This window comes from Geotrypetes seraphini, chromosome 17 (genome assembly GCF_902459505.1).
Source record: "Geotrypetes seraphini chromosome 17, aGeoSer1.1, whole genome shotgun sequence".
Lineage (NCBI taxonomy): Eukaryota > Metazoa > Chordata > Amphibia > Gymnophiona > Dermophiidae > Geotrypetes > Geotrypetes seraphini.
In genome coordinates, this window is record NC_047100.1 from 27,499,689 (window position 1) to 27,520,972 (window position 21,284).

A 21,284-nucleotide genomic window follows, 5' to 3' on the forward strand; every position below is an offset into this window, starting at 1 on the left:
GATCTCTTTGCTCCTTCAGATCAAATTAAAGTGCCACCTTCAGCTGTCCAGTTCAGGCAGTGAATCCCCGTTCTGTGACTGTGGTTTAAGCATTGTCTTATGAAAAAGCAGCCTATAGATTTAAGGAAGAGGTGTAAAACACCATGTAACATGACAGCCACAGACTTTCAATTCCTTTAAACCTGGTTGCAGTTCAGGAAATTATCTTTCTTTTATTTACCAGTTCTTTGTTTTGTTTAATTATTCATCCCAGGAAAAACAGTGCTCTCAAATACGTGAAGGCCGCAGCCCTGCCCGACTGGATGCATTTAGCTATTGTAGCATGTGGTCGGCGCCTGGAAGAGACTCTGACCGTGCTTAAATCTGCTCTGCTGTTCAGTAAGACGAGCCTTAGATTCCACATCTTTGCAGACGATTCCCTAACGCCCGAGCTCCAGAAGAAGGTAAACACATGGCATTTCAAGCTGTTAGCCTGGTGTGCATGCCCCCGTCATTTCTAATAGGGTTTGAACAGCTAGGGAATACTTGCTACGGACAAAACCAGTCAGATTAATTTCTTCAGCACGAGTGCTTCCAAAACCAGACAGATCTTTCAAGATCGTGCTTTTCAACCCTGTCCGGGAGGCGCACCGATCCACAATGAATATGCATGAGAGACATTTGCATACACTGGTCTCCAGAATCTATAGAGGTCACTCAAGTATGTGCGCCAAAATTTGGATGTGATCCTGAGATGTGCCCAGAAATGAATTAATGAGCCGATTAATGTCGGTAACAGTCGATTATGGATGTTAATTGGGGCCAATTAGAATTTTCGCATGTATGTATGAATTTTCTACACCCCAAAGCACGTATCCCAAAAGGGAGTGTGGCCACGGGAGAAGCATAGGTGGGTCAGGGGCATTCTGAAATTTCTGCGCAGTGTTATCAAATCCCAGAGATGCGCGCCCGAATCGGGTGCTAGGATTTGCCCCTGGTTTCAGCAGGCATAAGTTCCCGGTGGCCAAATATGGGCGTGGAAATCAGCGCTATGCTCCTTGTGACCCCGGGCAAGTCACTCAGTCCTCCATAGCCCCAGGTACGGTAGATAGATTGTGAGCCCACCGGGACAGATAGGGAAAATGCTTGAGAACCTGATTGTAAAAACCCTAATAATAAACTTGAAACTTGAAACATAAGAAAAACATACAAACAACTATGTCCTGATGTGTATGGAGTGCCTAATAACTTCTCAGTTAATGAATATGATCAAATGGAAAAGAATCAGTTCTGAAAGCTAACTGAAAAAAATACAGTTTTAACAATGTAGGCCTTAAGATTCGCTTTAGACCGAATATAATTAGGGGTTTGGTCGGATTCAACACTGGTGAGGTGGTAAAGTCATCTTTTTGACTATGAGGCTTTTAAGTTTCACCATGCTGTCTAATTATGATTTTAGTATTGAACAGAAAGTGTGTCTTAGTGCGTTTCAAATTTCCTTAGGCTCAAAGCCAGGCTCCCTAAACTCAAATCTATTTGCCAACAAACTTCTTTTAATGAATGGAACTGATACGTCTTTGGTAAGCATTTTATTATAGCAGAACTATGCCTTTGGGATTACAGTCCAATTAAAGCTTCTTGTTTTCCTGCTGTCACAGTTTCTACAGAATCAAACAGCCCCAGTGAAATCCTGTTTGCTTTTGAAATTGGTTCTTAATTAATTTTTTCTATATTGTACTCGGAATATTATGGGCAGCTATAATTAAGCCAGTCTAGAGCTTGGGCGTTCAACCTTGGCTCTTGCCAGTTCAGGTTTTCAGGATTTCCACAAAGAAAAATATGATTGAGATCTATTTTTCATACAATGAAGACAGTGCGCGCAAATTTTATGCATATTCATTGAGGAAATCCTGAAAACTCGACTGGATTGTGGCCCTCAAGGACTGAGGTTGAAAACTCTTAGCCTAGTCCTGGAGGCATGATAAATGTGGAACACAGCTTACTTAGGTACAGTTGGTAAAGGATTTCCCTTCTGCAGACTAGAGAAGATCAAACAAGCTATACAAATTTTTAATACATGAGTTTTAAAGACACAACTACATTTTAACATTATAGAATACTAATTTTCTAATGAAATGTTAAATTTGATGCTAATATGCGAGTTAATCAAGTGTGTATCTTTAAGTTTTATATGAGTTTATTTGATACACTTGTTGTAACATACAAAAATGAATAAAGAATTAATAAAACAAAATAAAGACACAAGTACAGATCATTGATAATTACTAGCTTTTAATATGTTTAACTATTTATTGTAAAGGACATCTGAAAAAAAACAAAAGAGTGAATGACTCTCCTGCTGATTTCTACAAAGAGACATTCTTGGTTTGCATGGTGCTGAAATATAGAACACTGTGACCCAAAACAGTTATAAATGTTTATTTCTTTTAAACATTTCTAATCTGCCTTTCTCCAAGGCAGCTCACAAAATTTCCATACATAATAAAATACACATTTCAAAGGAGGCATACATTAAGTAGGGAAAACACAGAGCAGGATAGTATAACATCACATCTTCAACAGAACTACGTCTAAGCAAATCTCAAGTAACATCATTCTTCAATATAGCACATAGCTTTCCAATAATACCTCAAAACACAACTTATATATTCACTCAAAGAAAGCTTGAACAAACAGATGTAAACAAAATAAAGCCAACTCTGACTTCAACCTGAGCCAGGGCTGATATCAGTCTTGTCTCTGAAAAAGGCCAACCTAACTTGATGGTTGCTAGGATGCCCAGCATGAATTATTCATGAGAGAAATTTGCATACACAGTATATGAAATGGAGCTCCTGCATATTCATTGTGGGTATCTTCAAGGCATAATTTGCTTTGGGGGATCTTCAGGACAGGTTTGGGATTGGGAAATCCTGATCTACAGAATAAGATTGCTCTTGATATAGGATCTCTAGGGGGCAGTAGAGCTCTGGAAGAGTATTAGTGTGTAGCTTGCCTGATCACTAAAATTCAACTAAATCTAGAGTTAGTGCTGTACATATTTTGTTCTTAGGCAGTATTCTTCCCTTGAAGTCCAGTTTTAATGTTTGGTTTTATTTTCCAGTTGCAAGAATGGCAAAGTTCACACAGAATCGACTTTGACTATACCATCTACCCTATCACCTTTTCAGTAGGAAACGCTCAGGAATGGAAGACATTGTTGAAACCTTGTGGAGCTCAGTGGCTCTTTCTTCCGGTACGACACCTGCTGTTCAGAATATGTAACTGCAGGAGGAGTGTGGAGGTGACTTTGAAAGTTCTGCAAGGCTCATAGGTTGTGTTATTATATGCTGGGCTTTGTAATAACAGTTTTGCTCAGATCTTCTTAGAAATCTGTAGTTTTCCTACCTGGTACCAGTTTCTTTTCACTTTGGTCAGTTTCTCCACGGTACTACTCGAAAGAGTCCATAGAAGAGCGACTAAGATGGTTAAGGGGCTGGAGGAGCTGCCATACAGCGAAAGATTAGAGAAACTGGGCCTCTTCTCCCTCGAACAGAGGAGATTGAGAGGGGACATGATCGAAACATTCAAGGTACTGAAGGGAATAGACTTGGTAGATAAGGACAGGTTGTTCACCCATTCCAAGGTAGAGAGAACGAGAGGGCACTCTCTAAAGTTGAAAGGGGATAGATTCCGTACAAACGTAAGGAAGTTCTTCTTTACCCAGAGAGTGGTAGAAAGCTGGAACGCTTCTTCCAGAGGCAATTATAGGGGAAAACACCCTCCAAGGATTCAAGACAAAGTTAGACAAGTTCCTGCTGAACAAGAACGTGCGCTGGTAGGGCTAGTCTCAGTTAGGGTGCTGGTCTTAGACCAGAGGGCCTCCGCGTGAGCGGACTGCTGGGCATGATGGACCACTGGTCTGACCCAGCAGCGGCAATTCTTATGTTCTTATTGGTAGGATTTGGTCATCCTTTCTTCCCAGGCGTAACAGTGCTAGCTATGGGGGAGGGAAAGGGACCTTCATTGGTTAAATAAGAAGGCATTACCAATGAAACTTCCAGAACAGCTGGGCCCTACTGAAGAAACCAAAATTCCTTTCCTCTGCGTTGGGTTACCAGACGTCCGGATTTCCGCAGACATGTCCTCCTTTTTGAGGACATGTCTGGGGGTCCGGACGGCTTTTCAAAACCCGGCACTTTGTTCGAGTTTTGAAAAGCTTCTCTCAAAATCGTGTCGGGAAGGGGCGTGCGCGGTAGCAACACGGTGACATTGCGTTGCGTCCGCTCATGTGTGGATGCCGTCTTGGGTGGGGCTGAGGGGGGCGGAACGGGTGTGACAAAGGTGAAATGGGATGGGCCTGAGGGCATGGCCATGGGTCTGGATTTTCCTTCGGGGAAAATCTAGTAACCCTACCTCTGTGTGATGAGTTGCCAGTCCTCTGACCCTTCAAATGGCTTAGCTAGGTAAAAAAATACACCCCCCCTTCAAAATGTTTCTTTCAAATGCCACTTCTCTTCTAAGGTACGCTGAGCGTTTAATATTAAAAATAGCCGAGCGATTGATGCATAATAATAATAACATCGCTTCCCGATGCACAAAAAAAATGGTTGCTTATGTCAGCCCAGAAGGGAGGAGTTAGGACAGCTGTTGTAGTGGGAGATTCAGCATATAGATAGCTGGATGGCTGGTGGGAATGAGGATCGTCTGGTCACTGGCCTGCCTGGTGCGAAGATGACGGACCTCAAGCGTCACATAGATATTAGATAGTGCTGGGGAGGAGCCCACTGACTTGGTACATGTAGATACTAATGAATTGGGAAAATATGGGAGGGAGGTTCTGGAAGCCAAATTTAGGCTCTTAGGTAGAAAGCTGAAATCCAGATCCTCCAGGGTAGCATTTTCAGAAATGCTCCCCGTTCCATGCGCAGGACCCGAGGAGATACTTTTTTTGTATTTTAGGTCACTACCAAATTAGAGGTCCAACAGCCCTGAAGAAGTGATATTCCATCCACGAAACGTTAGCAATGGCAGGATTGAGAGGGACTCGTATTTAAGTCAGTTTTAGTTGAGTGGCTACGTTTACCCTGGTATTTGAACTCACTCTAGCGGCGAACGTTTTTTGTGCTGATGTCTAAAAGGCAGAACTAAACCTACAGTGGTGGTTCACCTGAGAACTGAGACTTTTTCTTTCGTCCCAATAAGACGTCTTAAAAACACACTACAGTTGTAGAAAAGCTAGTGGAGAGAGCTAGTGGATAATTTGTTTTTCCCTCTACACCTCAATTAGTTTCGACTTGCTGAACACAAATGCAAAGTGATACACATTGGGAAGAAGAATCCAAATCATAGTTACCGGATGCTAGGGTCCATTTTGGGGAACAGCACTCAAGAAAAAGATCTGGGTGTCATCATGGACAATATGCTGAAACCTTCTGCCCAATGTGCGGTGGCAGTGGCCAAGAATGCAAACAAGATGCTAGGAATTATTAGAAAAGGGATGGTCAACAAGACAAAGAATGCTATGATGCCTCTGTATCGCTCAATGGTGCGACCTCACCTTGAGTATTGTGTTCAGTTCTGGTATTCTTATCTCAAAAAAGATATAAAGATATGGCGGCACTAGAAAAGGTTCAAAGAAGAGCGACTAAGATGATAAAGGGGATGGAACTCCTCTCATATGAGTTAAGACTAAAGAGGTTAGGGTTCTTCAGCTTGGAAAAGAGACGGCTGAGGGGAGATATGATCGAAGTCTACAAAATCCTGGGTGGTATAGAACGTGTACAAGTGGATCGATTTTTTTACTGCATCGAGATTTGCAAAGACTAGGGGGACACTCAATGAAGTTAGAGTAATACTTTTAAAACTAATAGGAGGAAAATTTTTTTTTCACACAGAGTAATAGTTAAGTTCTGAAATGCATTGCTAGAGGATGTTAGTAGGAGCTGTTAATGTAGCTGGTCTAAAAAAGGTTGGAAAAGTCCATAGTCTGCTGCTGAGACAGACATGGGGGAAGCCACTGCTTGCCTTGGATCGGTGGCATGGATTGCTGCTACTATTTGGGTTTTTGCCAGGTACTTGTGACTTGGATTGGCTTGCGTGAAGACGGGATACTGGGCTAGATGGACAATTAGTCTGACCCAGTAAGTCTATTGTTGTTCTTAACTTTAAACGTTTCAAAATAGACCTACCTGTTTGATGAATTTGTACTTAAAAAGATATAACTTTACCAGTTCATAATCTTGTATTAGATCATTTGTGGAAACCACTGTGAATGTCCATGAGGTATTGGCGGTATATAAATATTGTATTAATGTGGAGATCTGTTGCACTGCACACTGTGTAGGTTCAAAATATGTAAACCTGCACAAGGTGCAAGGATTTGAAAATAAGATCTCTTCACTAGGGGCATAACCAGACGTCCACTGGAGAGGGCCTAGGGCTGGACTAAGGGGGGCCACATATTTCCTCTTCTCTCTTCCTTCTCCCCATATTTAAATTGTAGCTTTGCTGGTGAAGGTGCTCAAGGCTTGACAGCTGAAGAGGTCCCCTGTTTGAGTCCTCGCTGTGCTGCCTTAACAGCGAGGAAGTTGGAGGCCTGCTTCAGCCACCATACTCAGTCCAGTTAAGGGACCTTTGACACTCATAAGGAGTGTTGGAGAATTTCCCCATTACTGTTTTTTTTTAATGTGTGTGTATTGCTGTAGAGTTTAAGCTGCCCCATTTTTGGACTGGGTTATATTGCAGTTTCAGGTGAGGTGGGGTTTGTTTGGGGGTTGTTGTTTTTTTTTGCTGTTCCAAAGTCTGCATTCATCAATTTTGGTAGAATTTTAAAAGAAGGCAAAGGAAGTCCCCCCTCCACCATGCACCCCTTCCCTCAGAACATATATTGTGTTATTTTGCTGATTACTGTGAAATTTTTATTACACAGCCCTGAACATAGCTGAAAATGCTGTGTTATAATCAAAATGGTAAGTGAAATATTGCCTCAGAAAGATGTCCCAAAGTGGGATCTTAAGTGTATTCTCTTGGATCACCTCTTTTATTTGCATTCTCTTTCTGCACAGCTCATTTTGCAAGAGGTAGATTCGCTTCTTTATGTCGACACTGATGTTCTCTTCCTGAGGGCGATGGATGACATCTGGGCCTTTTTGAAGCAATTCAATGCCACTCAGCTAGTAGCCCTGGCACCAGAACACGAGCTAACAAAGAATGGCTGGTACAGCCGCTTCGCTCGACACCCTTACTATGGGCTCACTGGACTCAATTCGGGAGTCGTGCTGATGAATTTAACTCGCATACGGAAAACTCAGTTCAAAGTAAGAGGGTCCAGTATTGACTACTGTAGAGATACCACCATGTAGCACTGTTCAATAATCGCCAGAAACGCTTACACATATAGAAGTTTTCAATAATAATCACAACTCTTCAAACTTAACTGCACACGCCTTAAATTCTTTAATGAATGCAGACAGCAATACAAAGTTTAAATATTTGTCCTTTGAGAGACAGATTTCTACAGCTTTGCAAATACAAGGTGTGGATTACAAGAGGCAATCACAGTGTACCTTCGTAAAAGGAGCCCTTAGTAATTTTTGTGGGTGTCAGGTCAAAAGCGCGCCGGGACAAAGGCGCGAGCAGACAATTCAGCGCAGCGTGGAGGTGCGCGCCGCAGAAAATTACTGTTTATAGGGCTCTGACGGGGGGGGGCGTGGGGGTGAACCCCCCCCACTTTACTTAATAGAGATTGTGCCACGTTGTGGGGGCGTTGTGGGGGGTTTGGGGGGTTGTAACCCCCCACATTTTACTGAAAACTTCACTTTTTCCCTGTTTTTAGGGAAAAAGTTAAGTTTACAGTATAATGTGGAGGGTTACAACCCCCCAAACCCCCCACAACGCCAGCGCGATCTCTATTAAGTAAACTGGGGGGGGCTCCCCAACAAAACCCCCTGTCGGAGCCCCTAAAAACTGTAATTTTCTTTGGCGCGCGCCTCCGTCTTGCGCTCAGTTGTCGGTGCGCGCCTTTGTCTTTCACGGGGTTGTCTATGAACCATTTTTGTGCATTAAAACTGTTCGAGCTAAAATACAGTTAAATGATGTCATTCAAATGATACAATTAACAGTATGTCGGCATTTTTCAGACCCCCTGAATGCTCAGTGCCCAGCTCCCGGCTTTAACACAGGTCTTCAGTCGCTTTGGGGAGTTCTTGGTCCCAGATGAGCTGCAGCACTTGCTTGAGTTTAGCGACTGTTTGCGGCTTTGGGTGGAGCTTTTGCGTCAGGTCACATCACTGCTGGTCCCACCTATTATTTTTCAAAAATTGTTAAGTTTTACAGTGCAGACGTTTTTGAATACACAAAAATCACTGGGTGATCATGCTGAAAAGTCTGTAACTTTGCCGTGTTTAAAGATAATCTTCATTCCAACCGGGACATAAATGGAGATAGTAACAACCCATGAAGCTGTGAAATTTCACATTGAAATTCCAAGGGGGTTACTTTTCTTTTTTTGCCTCATCTTGTAGAACTGTTCGCCCATATTTAAGCGCACTGTTTGAATATACAGGAAAGTTGCAAGTTTACAGAGAAGTGTATGTTTATTTATTTAAAACATTTATATATCGTATATACCTACATGGTTTTACATAAAAACATACATTAAAATTGAAAGTTGCATACATGTTCAATGAAACGAAGAAAAAACACTTAGGCCTCCTTTTACAAAAATGCGATAGCAGTTTCTAGCGTGGGGAGCTGTGCCGAACGGTCCGTGCTGCTCCCAATGCTCATTGAGTTCCTATGAGCGTCGGGAGCAGCGCGGGCCGTTCAGTGCACCTCCCCGAGCTAGAAACTGCTATCGCAGTTTAAAAAGAGGGGGTTAGTTCTTCCAAGCCACCTCACGCAATTCAAAATATCTATCACATTAAAACCCTAACGGGTATTTAAATTTCCACATTATCTCATCACATGAAAGCATTTACGAATAATTGTGTTTTCAACAGTTTTTTAAAACCCAGTCTAACTGCATATAAGGTCAGAGCTCCCGGCAAAGTGTTCCAAAGCTTTGCGCACCCCCCCCCCTACCACTGACAACATAGCATCACCAATCCAGGAGTGAGAAATTCCCATCCTACCACCCAAACACAGTTTCGCCATTCAATATATCATCTACCTCAAGCACTAGATCTGTCCAGTATCCATAAGGTTAACCCAGATTCCGTATCCCGTATACTCTTAGTACAAACAATTCCAAATACATCATCCCATTTTTTCCCCCCTCCTCCGCCATACCTCCCCTATTCTTTATCCCCTATTGTTATTTTGGTTATTGGAGATGTTATTTATTGCGTGCTAGTATTCTATAATGCTCTTTAATAGTGTTCTACTACAGGACCTTGGGGCATCTAAAAGAAGGCCCCACATATAGTTACCCTCTTGGTGTCTGACTATTGGGTTGACTTGTGTAGGCTGAATAGTATGCAGATTTATTTTATTTTTTTTCTGTGAAGTGCCTTACAGAAAATGTATTCCATCAGTATAAGGTCCCAACCTCTGTCACAAAGATGTCTAACACCATTAGGCACGTTCAAGAGTGAGTTGACGTCTACAATATTCTACATCAGGCCTTCTCAACTCAATCCTTGAGGCACACCTTTGGGTTTTCAGTTTATCCACAATGGATATGCATGAGAGAAACTGGCATGCACTTCCTCTTTGGTATGCAAATCTATCTCATGCTTATTCATTGTGGATATCCAGAAAACGGGACTTGGGTGCCCCGAGAACTGGGTTGAGAAGACTGGCTCCTACATGAGGAGAATAGAAATGGTTAATTTAGTAATAAGAAACATGGAGCCAAGATGGCGATGCAAAGCAACAGTCTATGCCAGTGGTTCTTAAACCTGTCCTGAGGGATAACCAGCCCAGAAAGATCAAAGAAGAGACAAGTTAATTTGATCATGTGTTTTTAATGAGTATAACTAATGGGCAGACTGGATGGACCATTCAGGTCTTTATTATGTTAATAAATATGCATGAGACAAATTTGCATGTCTGTTACCTCTATTATATGCATATTCATTAGGGATATCCTAAAAATGTGACTGGCTTGAGGTTTGAGCAGTCTGTGCAGTTCCTGGGGACTGCAGGGTTGTATCATACAAGTACTGTTTTAATTTGTCTTCTTAATGTGTCTTTTCTAGAATAGCATGAGACCAGAAGGCTTGACGTGGAAAGAAATGATGTATCCTTTATACCAAAAATATAAAACCACCATTAAGTGGGGCAATCAGGATCTACTGAACATCATATTTCACTTTAACCCAGGTATGTAGAGACATTCTTATTATTTCTCATGTTAAATATATCACCTATCACAAAAACCCTAAGGCAGTGGGGAAAACCCAAATGTTAAAAAGAAAAGTACAATATACAAAAATGCATAAAGCAATTCACAGCAATAAACTAGTATTAAAAAATACATAAAATATATAAAAAAAACTTCATTCAAAACTCTTTAACTGTTTACAAAATCTTAATGAGACTCTGTAAAGAAATCAAGAGGAAAACATTGTACAAAGATATGGAACGCCTAAAACTACACTGTTTCAACAGAATCAATCGATTTGCTTGTCACATCATTAGAAATTTCAAAGAGCTCCAAGGATTCTGTGGAGGAGTCACACAGTGAAAGGGCCTTTGTTGAAAAGTCTCCTAGAACACCCCAAGAAATAGAAAAGATTATTTAAAATTTAAGCAGTCTGTTCACTAACTGAAAGAAGCACCGGAATGAACCTTCCAGAGGGGCAAGGGAACAAAGATTAATGCAGGATTGTTTTTCCTGCGTAGTTCTGGGCAAGTTAAAGCTTGAGTTCAGCTCGGCCTAATTATTAAGTGCTTCAGCCACGGTGAATCTACATCAGCAAGATGAAATTAATCCCTAAGGTGTATGATACTAATATGTGCTGTGCATACCCTCAAAAGGAGAAAATGGTTTTCAAATTAAGTCATTTTCTCCATGATTTGGGCTTTAGTGTCTACCTAATGCACTGGTCCTCCTACTCCTATTACTGTTCCAAGTTTGGTGTGCTCCCATGGCAATTTTTGGATGATCGGAGAGCATTAGAGTAATGTTCACTGAGCATCGAGCATAGCTTGCAGTGGAAGAAGGCTGCTTTTCTCTGGAGTTCTCTAACCATGTGGCTTTGTGCTGTACACCTTCGGGGAATATTTCAATATCATTAAGGTTGATGATAATCCTTGAAAAGTACACCTTGGGCCTTTGCCTAGGGTGCTGCTAATGGCACGCTGCCTTTTTATTCATAGCCTCACATTTCTCAGTATGTCACTTCCCTTCAAGTCTCTCAATTACACACAGACCATTCACCTATATTCAGGAATGGAGGAGTGGCCTAATTGTGAGAGCCTAAGGTTTGATATCCAGGGGTGCCTGGTTCAAATCCCACTATTGCTCTTTATGACCTTGGGCAAGTCACTTAACTCTCCAGTGCCTCAGCTACAAAATGAAGGTGACAGGGAAGTATTTAGTGTCCCTGACACCTGCGCTACTACTGAAAAAGATATGAGCAAAGGAAACAGCTTTCTCACTTTGGTCTGTCTAGTCACTCCCAAGGTTCATTTTGTCAGCCTTAAGGTGCCTTTTTAAATGTATAGGATAGATCAGAGTATAATCAGTCAGCAGAACCAATTGTCCATTCTGAGTAGCCTAATGTGCACAGCAGAGGTTGAAAACCAGAGAAGCCTGTTTCAAATTCCACTGACACTTCTTTTGATCTTGGGCCAGTGGCTCCCAAACCTGGTCCTGGAGGCACCCCAGCCAATTGCTTTTTCAGGATATCCACAATGAATATTTGCCTAGTTCTTATCCATCCCAAAGTACATGGACCGTCAATCCCATGTGCAGTTTAAGCTAGGCGCCAACTAAACAGTTTTCAGACTGCCAAATTGCCTATTAAAACATGTCTCAGAATTCCCCTTCCATTTCTGTATAGCCAGATTTAAACCGACCAGTTTTCACAGCAAGCGGTGGAATTAAGAGGCGTTTTGAGTGTGCTGATCAGATGTTTCAAAATTGCCTTTCCCGATAACAGCAAAGTTTGCACGTATGGACCTTTAGCTAAATCGAGAGGTGGTGGTCTTGGATCTTTTGTGTCATTTTCAAATTTTTGTGCTTACTTTGCCAGAAAACAGTAACAAGAAAGCAAGTAGCGTGCATTCATGTCCGTAACCTATTTCAAAGTGAAAGTACTTGTGCGCTTCTGTTTGAAAATTGCTGAGAAGCCCGCAGGTAAAAATGCCAGAAAAACACCTAGACTGAAAATAATTAATTTTAGCCTTGATCAGACCACTGGAATACATAGAAAAAAAGGTTAGTAAACAGCTTGTAGGTGAAATCTTGTTAGTGCGCTGATTTCTATAGTTACTGCTGTTGTCATTATTATTAATATCAACAATCTCTCTGCTTGTTATCTCACTACCGCATCGCCCCTTATTGCCAAAAGAATGTGAAAATGAGTGAATTCTCCAAGCAGTAACGTAACCATTTTGAAAGCTGTTTGCAATGTCCTGTTTAAACTCCCAGAACGAGTCTATGCTCTTCCGTGCCAGTGGAACTACAGGCCTGATCATTGCATGTACGGGTCTAACTGTAAGGGAGCAGAGGAAGAAGGTATCTCCATTCTCCATGGCAAGCAAGGTGTTTACCACAATGAGAACCAGCCAGCTTTCAAAGCAGTCTATGAAGCGATTCGCAATGTAAGTGCTTAGCGTTTGACATGTTCCACGAACCAGGTCAATAACCTAGAATAGAGGGGTCAAACTTTAATCCTGGAGTGCCGTAAACCAGTCCCGTTTTCAGGATCTCCTCAATGAATGCGCACAAGAGATATCTACAGTCCTACACTGTCTCCATGCCGTGCAAATATTTCTCGTGACTATTAAGGGATTCCCAGAAACCTGACTGGTTTGCTGCCCTCGAGGGCTGCACTTTGACAGCCTTAATTTATAATATGCATAGTAGTATTTAAAAATTAAGATCAAAGTCACATTCCGCCCATGTTGTCGCCGTAAGCCACCTCTGCTTAGAGCTCAGTCCTGAGAATGCAGCCAGAAAATTTGTTTTATGTCATTTCTTTTACAGCAGAGGTGTCAAAGTCCCTCGAGGGCCGCAATCCAGTCGGGTTTTCAGGATTTCCCCAATGACTATGCATGAGATCTATTAGCATACAGTGAAAAGAGGTGCATGCAAAGAGATCTCATGCATATTCATTGGGGAAATCCTGAAAACTGGGCTGGATTGCGGCCCTTGAGGAGGGACTTTGATACTTCTGTTTTACAGGAAAGTTCACGTTGCTTTGGGGTGGGGGGGGGGGATCACTGGACTGAGTGAAACTGCCCAACTTTGTTGTTTGGGCTGAGAACTTTCCAGTGGCCCCTCGAATTTGAGTTTGGTATTCTTGCCAGTAACACTTTTTTTTTTTTCCAAATTCTTTATTCATTTTTTCATCTTACATCAAGTACACAATATTACATCATTAAAAACTTTTACACATCACTTGAATTTCTTTCTATTGTCATTGTAAATAAATAAATGTATTCCCTCCCCACCCAGCTTCCCCACAAATATTTCAATCAAAATATCATATAAATATTGTATTCTTATCTATTGATTAAACCATTAATAGAACTTTATACTATCCCCCCTCCCCCCTATGTATAAATATATTGTCAGTGGAAAATGATGTCTAATCATTACAATAATTTGTCAATGGCCCCCAAATCTTTTTCAAATTATTATAATTCCCTTTCTGTATAGCAATTACTCTTTCCATTTTGTAAAATTGGCACAACGAATTCCACCAGAATGTATAGCTAAGATTATTGTAATTTTTCCAATTACTGGTGGTATGTGGCATGGCGCCTCCTGTCATAATCAATAGAAGTTTATTATTGCTTGATGAAATTTAATGAATAGTTATGTGTTAAAGACGGCTCACTGGAAAAATACTGAAAACTATATTTCTTTCTTTACCTTTTAGTTTACTTCTGAAGCCAATCTCTTTCAGTCCTTGTACTACCCTCTCCAGGCGAAGTTTTTGGAAACCGTGCACACTCTGTGTGGGAGAATTCCCCAAGTTTTTCTGAAGCAGATTGAAACGACGATAAAAAAGGTGTACGAGCAGCGTGTGTTTGTCCACGTTGGCGGCTCCTGACTAATCAAGGTTCTATATTTGATGCAATGTTTTGCATTCCTGCGTCCCAAGTGTTTTGAAGAGAGCGCTTGAGGAAAATACTGTGTGAATTAAACTAGATCCACTTCGGCATCGAGGATGCAAGATGAAGCAGTAACGCACAGAACGGCAGCAGCGACAATGATTTAAAAAAAAAAAAAAAAATAGTTTTAAGCATTCTTCTTTAGTAACAATCCATTTACCTGGTCAAGTCTATAAAGTGGTCATATACTCATTGCTCCCGGATTCTATTGAGGTCGCCAAAATTTGAGCGCCAAAATTTTGGCATGCAGGACAGATGTCTGCACATATGGAGTTATGGGCATCAGTTTGCATTTTCACACACACATACCTTAGGCTTTGTTCTATAACATTTGTGCCTAACTTTTCCAGTGCACAATGCAAAAGGGGTGTGGCCATGGGAGGGGCATGCGGGGGTGTTCCTAGAAGATAGGAGTGATGGTATAGAATACTGTTGTTTGGGCATTCATCTACTGAAAATTAGGCTCCAGCCATGGGCAGCAGAACGCTTTTGTTTGGGAGAGCACAAAAGCTCCACCCACAATCCCGCCCAAGACCCCCACCCCATAATACATACACAATATAATCTTATTAACGATACATAATGGCAACCACAAAATTAAACTGCATAAAGCACACTGTATGCAGAGAAAATTTAAATTAACATATATATGCTGAGGTCAAAGCAGGTGACTTTAAAATATGCAATGTCATCTCACTAACTGCTATAGAAAACTCCCCTTCAGTGGCAAACAAGTACATCAAGAAGGAATACAAAGCCTTGCAAAGAGCATAAGAACAGAAACAGCATCTTTTGTCCCTCCCCATGACCAAAATTTCTCCTTCCATCAACTCTCTCCAACACAGTGCTGTATCTCGTTCCTCCCTTCCCTCCACCATGTTCAACATTGCTCCCTCTTCCATCCCTTTCCATCTATCCCACCCTTCCCTCTCAACATCCAATATTTCTCCCTCCTTCCTCTCCATCACTATCATGTCCAACAATTCTCCATTCCTTTACCCTTCCCCACCGGCAGCATTTCTTTCTCTCCCTTCCCACTACCCCACCTGTGCATCTCTTTTCTTCCTTTCCTAAACCACCAGCCCGTGCATCTGTCCTTACCAACCCTCTCCCAGTACATGCATCTGTCTTTCCCAACTTCCCCAAGTCCCTGAGCATCTGTCCCCACTTCCTTCCCAATCTCCTACCCCTGGCTCGTGACTTGTAGCATATGTTCTTCTTCCTTCCCCATCCCCAGCAGGACCCTGTGGCATGACCTCTCTCTTCGGTTGCTGACTCTCCCACACCTAGCTCCGCCCTGGTCGCTGTCATTTTAAATCATTTGGCAACCACAAGGCAGCGTCAATGAGATCAGCCTGCCCCGGAACCCTTCTTTCAGCAGCAGCCCACCTATGCAGAAACAGGAAATCGCTGCTGAATGAAGACTTCCAGGGTAGGCCAATGGCAGCACGCTGATCTTGTTGACGCTGCCCGAAGATTTAAAATAACAAACACCGGAGAGGAGGTGTGGGGGAGTCAGGAGCCAAAGAGAGAGGTCATGCTGCAGGGTCCTGAGGCCAGAAGAGGAGGTAGGTGGGGGAGAAGAGCCACTGCCAATTTTTGGGGAGACCATGGCTCCAGTGCCCCCCCCTATGGCACCAGCATTTACACTACGTTTCAGCAAGTGTAAATGCTGGCACTTAAAATGGGTTGTGGGAATTGGTGCTTGGCACGAATCGCCCTTTCTAGAATATGAGTTTGTGTTGATGTTTCCAAAGCCTATCTTGGGGCGCTATTTATCAAATCTGGCCCTGTGCATGTAGATGTTTATAATACTAGCACTTATGTGGATATCTGAACATTTATGTACCTAAGTGCTAGCAGAGCTCCTAAGTGCTATTCTGCAAATATCCACTTAACTTACAAAGCATGTGTTTGCAAGAGGGGCCACACAGGGGTGGAGCATGGGCAGGGCATAGCTAGGGCTTCAGCTTATGCCCATAACTTGCACAATATGACAAGTTATGCACATCCCAGAGCAGATAGTCAATATGTTCCCCCACTATACTTTCATGCAGACGAGCAAAACAACACATCCGACCACTTCGACGCAGCTTTCAGTGAAACGCTGGCTGGGCACTCAAGGACGCCAGACATAGTTTATGAAGACGGGCAGTAAAAGCTGGAGTGCTGCAGTGGATTATGATGAGTAACCATTACTTCATATTTGAACTGTGCAAAGTTAACTAAACTTATATTAAGACTTTGAGTAATTGGTCAGCATAGAAGTCTTTGGAAGCCAGAGAGGTTGTTAACCCTTTCTAGTCCTCAAGCAAGACAAGTTCTGACTTGAGACGGGGATCTGAGGCTTTTTCCTCCTTGTAAGTAATAAGAAAATACAACAATTTGGAATAAAGATGTAAAAGTAGGGGAAGTATATTGAAGTTACTTATTTCACCTGCATATATATGTAGTTAAATTGGTCTTCCCCATACTGACACTCGTATTGGGCCACTTTTCTCCGATTGTGGTGGGTTACTGGACTAATATTTTTGAAGAACCATTATCACTGCCTTTTTGACTCTGTTGTCTTCTAATAATATTCAGATAGAGTGTAGTGTGGTGCTTTCTTTCTCGGCCAGGTTAAGGAAAGACGTTTGTGTACAGCATTTGTGAGAGTCGGTGATAGGTTTCCCTTGAATAGCAATTGTTTGAGCTGCATTGGTGTCAGCCTGTGAGGGAACGCCTAGCTGTGGCTTACATTACTCTCAACTGCTTAGGTTAATCCTTCTGATATCATCTGTTTAGGCCTAGAGCCAACTCCTGTGCAATGGCCTGGGGAGGTATGTCATTTTCCTTGGCTCAAGACTCAGAGTTGTAATTAAAGGCAGGTCTTTGCTCTATAGTCAAGGGAATGGATTAGTACCTACAAAGTGAAACTCCAGTGAGGACAGGGCACACTGGATTTTGTGCTCAACAAAGCCTTACTGAGTACACTTCCAAATGACTGCCTGGATATAGTGTGGTCAATTAAGTGATTCCATGCCAATTATTGATATCTTTTTATCATTTAAAACAAATGTATTGTGGATTACACAAGTGTTTACTACTCAGGATAAGAACATATGCTTCTGTGTGAAACTGTACATATGCCATTATACTTTTTACTTCGTAAGATGTGCTTCCACTGCCAATGATTGTTTTCATATTGTATCTATACTTAGACAAGTATGCAATTTATAATTCTATTTTTACTATTTGATAAACATGTACAGTACATATTTTTTTATGCAAGGGATCTATTGGATATCTGATTGCAAAACTTTGGACACATTTTAGCAATAACTTCCTTTATTCCATTAATACCTGGGCTTATTCTCTATAACTACCAAAAGTTCCTAAAAAACACACATCTATATAATTAGCATTCATCGGTTTCTTTTTTCATGTATATTTTTTAAGTATTGAAAAGAATATAATAATTTTATGTTGCAGCAATATTCATTGTGAGGGACAATGTTCCGACTACTTTAGCTCTAGCTGAGGTATAGAAATGTATTAATTAAATAATAAAATACCTCCCCTCCTCCAAACTGCCCTATTCCCTACAACGAGGGAGCAATTTTTCAAAGGGATTTTTTTCTTACATTTAAATATTCACTTAGCTGAAGCTTGCTGCTTTGTATAAGCAATTAAGAAATGTCATCTCCCATGTAACTTGTTTTCTGTGGGGTCACTATGTGTATGGGTAAAAAGTTACAATTAGTCTATGGTCCATCAGAGGTTGTAGTGAACCAAAGCGGAAATATTTCCTGGAGCAGAATGACCATGCCTCTCGGAATAGATCTCAGTTCTCTGAGACAAATGGAATAATTTCATGTAGCACCTTCTTGTGATTCCAACTGATGTAACTTTTATTATAGAGGATCAAACTACAGGAAATTTCACAATCAACATATCGAGTCCTCCATGTTTTTGAGTTTGTGGTAACAACAACAGATCGATACTTCACTAAAGCATACATGAGCTTAGTGTTCAGCCTCACAATGATTTCAGTTACATTGGAAGGAGGGACTCGGCGGGAACAAGGTCCCGGAGCAGCCCTTCGTGCAGAAGCTTCTAAGAGGCTGGTAGGTCCACCCTGGGAGGCGCAGGGTTGGTTGGTTTTTTTTTTTTTTTTCCAGTAGCTGTGATTAGGAGGGGGGCTGTTGGACCCACAATAGGGAGGGAGAGGGATACTGTACTTGGGAGATGGGGGTGGTTGCTGGCCAGGAGGGGTGGCGACTCGCAGCAGATCCTGGAAAACTTCATTTCATCTAGATTAAAACTGCTTATGGTCTAATGTATACAAACACATTTCTGTCATTCTGAAATGTGCTTCAAGATACTTTAGCCTTGTTTTGTGCAACAGTCTGCTTTGTTGGCGATTTAAATGTGTGAGGGAAAACAGTTTCTTAATTAAAAGCTTCTGTTTGTAATTTCAAGTTTCTGGTTTCTTGAACCTAATTTGTCAGTCATTGGCTTTTATTAGTCTTTTGTTGATTAGTTTGTCGTCAACTTTGTTTAAAAATAAAAAAAATAACAGTAAAGGTAGCCAGATTTGTGCTTGGCATCTTTTAGTTGTACAATATGTGAATCTTAAAGTTTTTTTCTGCCACCCTCCTACATTACATATTGGTTTCTTTCTCTTCACAGAATATACAAGTACTGTGCTACAACTCGTAGCTTAATCTATTTGCAGACAGTTTTAACCAGAAACCTAGCTTAGGAAAGAAAAAGTTATTGGGGAGAAAAAGCTGTCAAAAAATCCACTAAATGAACTCTTAAATGGTAGAACATAACATTCATGCCATGCCATCGCTGCTGCAGCTGATCAGACATGGGGCTCTTGTCCTTTGAAGAATGTCCTGTTTGAACACTGCCACCTGCTCTCCCACCCTCCCTTGTGGTTGGGGTTAGAACTAGTGATCTTGATGCTTAACATAGGGCTTCTAAATAAACATCACCAATCCTGCTGTATTGCCTCTACAAGATTTTAAAGAAAAAAATAAAATGATCTACAAGTTGGAAAAATTAGATTTACCGTAAATATAAACCGAGAGGAAAAAAGGCTGACTCGAATATAAACCGAGGTTAGAAATTTGGTTATGTGAGTGTCATTTGTCATCCCCACCAGAACAGCTGGCCTCAGTCATACATGCAGAAAACAGGAAAAAAAAAACCCTTCTCAAATACAAACTCAAACTAAAAGTACTATTGTACACAAAGTCCTAATATGGCAGACTCTGCACACAGTATACCACAAGAGAAATAGAAAGAAATGCAGTCCAAAATTTAAAACAGATGTAAATTTTCAAAGTTTTTATTTATTAAAAAAAAATGTATATATTGTTTAAAACTAAACGGTTTACATAATTTACATACACAGTATTCAAAATAAACACATAATAAAACCAAATACATAATCAAATAAACATATGACAAAATAAACGTAAAAACAGTCTTCAAGGGAATACCATAATGTGGATAAAAAAGATTATGGATAGTCCTACCATAACAAAGGTAGGACTATCCATAATCTTTTTTATCCACATTATGGTATTCCATTTTATTTTTCTGGTCAACTTGTTCCATCTGTGCTCTTAACTCTGTTTCCAAGGCCTCCTTATGCATTTCCTGTTTCTTTCCTGTTCTTCACTTTTTGCACTACATTCTTCTTTGGCACTGATTTTCATGTTCAGTTTTCTTCCATTTTTCTGCCTCCATATCAAATCTATCCAACTCTTCCCCTTCCCTCCATCCATGTGCCCCATCTTTTTCCCTTCCCTTAATCTGTGTTCCTTCTCTTCCCCTTCTAACTATCCATGTGCCACCATCTCCTTCCTCTTGCTGCCTGCAGCCTTCCCTGCACCATTCCTTTGCTGCAATCCACCCAAGCGGAAACAGGAAGTTGCTTCAGAAGGAGGGTGGACTGTGCCAAAGAAAAGTACAGAGGAGGCCACCGTCTTAGGTACTCCTATCCTTCAGTACCCACTGCTTCCTGCCCCAGATCAACATCACACTTACAACCCGTTGCTCCGGAAGCCGACACCAATGCTCTGTGCTGGGCTGGTGAAGGGCCTTGAGCATCTGTGCATGCTCAAGGCTTGCTTAACTCCCTTCTAGCATCCCAGAGAGGGTGGTAGCCAGCAGGTCTTGAGCATGTGCAGATGCTGAAGGCCCTTCAGCCCACTTCAGAGTGTCGACTTCCGGAGCATCGGGACTGTAAGTGAGATGTTGGTCTGGGGCAGGAGGGGGAACAGGTAGAGGATAGGAGTGTCAGTCAATGAGGGGGGGAGGGGAATATAGGCATCGAGGGGAGGGGAGGAGGACATAGCAATGGTTATCAGTAGGGATAGCAGTTCTGGTCATCAGGAGGGAGGAGAGATAGTTGTGCCGGTCATGGGAAGGGGGTGGAGGATAGCATTGTTGGTCATTGGGTGGGGAGGGGAGAAAAAAAAGCACCATCATCCAAATGAGGCTCAAATATAAACCAAGAAAACCATTTTTGAGCCATTTTTTTTGCTCCAAAATCTTGGTTTATAATGGAGTATATTTGACAATTTTAGAAGTTAATGCTCTGCTATTAAGATGATCTTTGCTCACTAAATATAAGCTAGAAAAAAATGTAATACTGGACTACATGAAACCAGCTGGAAAATAGTCTTGCCATTATGGTATGCAATGCAACAGGCCTGGTTATGGCGTTCTGGGCAGCTGCCCAAATTGCCTATGCAAACTTCCAGGCCCAATTGTCTGTGTTGCTTGTAGCCAAGGACACTGTGCACTCTAGGGAAAGCACAATGTTCCTCGCTGTAGCAACACAAACTAATGCCGGCTTTTACAAAGCTGCGGTAGAAGTTTCTATCGTGGTCTGGCAAAGTAAATGCTCCAAAGAATTCTGATGAGCGTTGGAGCATTTACCTCGCCGGTAGAGTTTTCTACCATGGCTTTGTAAATGGAGCCCTAAATTTACTGTGGGATTCTCGGACCTG

General features: G+C 41.6%; 1 protein-coding gene across 5 annotated transcripts in view; it reads left to right on the plus strand.

The window, feature by feature from the left end:
- The window catches only part of GXYLT2 (glucoside xylosyltransferase 2), an 81,444-nt gene extending 62,601 nt beyond the window's left edge, over positions 1-18,843 (plus strand). For 3 of the 5 annotated variants that reach the window (XM_033926143.1, XM_033926142.1, XM_033926140.1), the window contains exons 2-7: positions 254-443; positions 3,104-3,283; positions 7,047-7,298; positions 10,182-10,305; positions 12,581-12,753; positions 14,037-18,843. In XM_033926143.1, coding sequence (XP_033782034.1) covers positions 254-443; positions 3,104-3,283; positions 7,047-7,298; positions 10,182-10,305; positions 12,581-12,753; positions 14,037-14,210 — 1,093 coding nt within the window. In that variant the 3' untranslated portion in view covers positions 14,211-18,843. The remainder of the gene's footprint in view (positions 1-253; positions 444-3,103; positions 3,284-7,046; positions 7,299-10,181; positions 10,306-12,580; positions 12,754-14,036) is intronic. The other 2 variants (XM_033926141.1, XM_033926144.1) reach the window with 2 other exon arrangements.
- Positions 18,844-21,284: the final 2,441 nt, after the last annotated feature.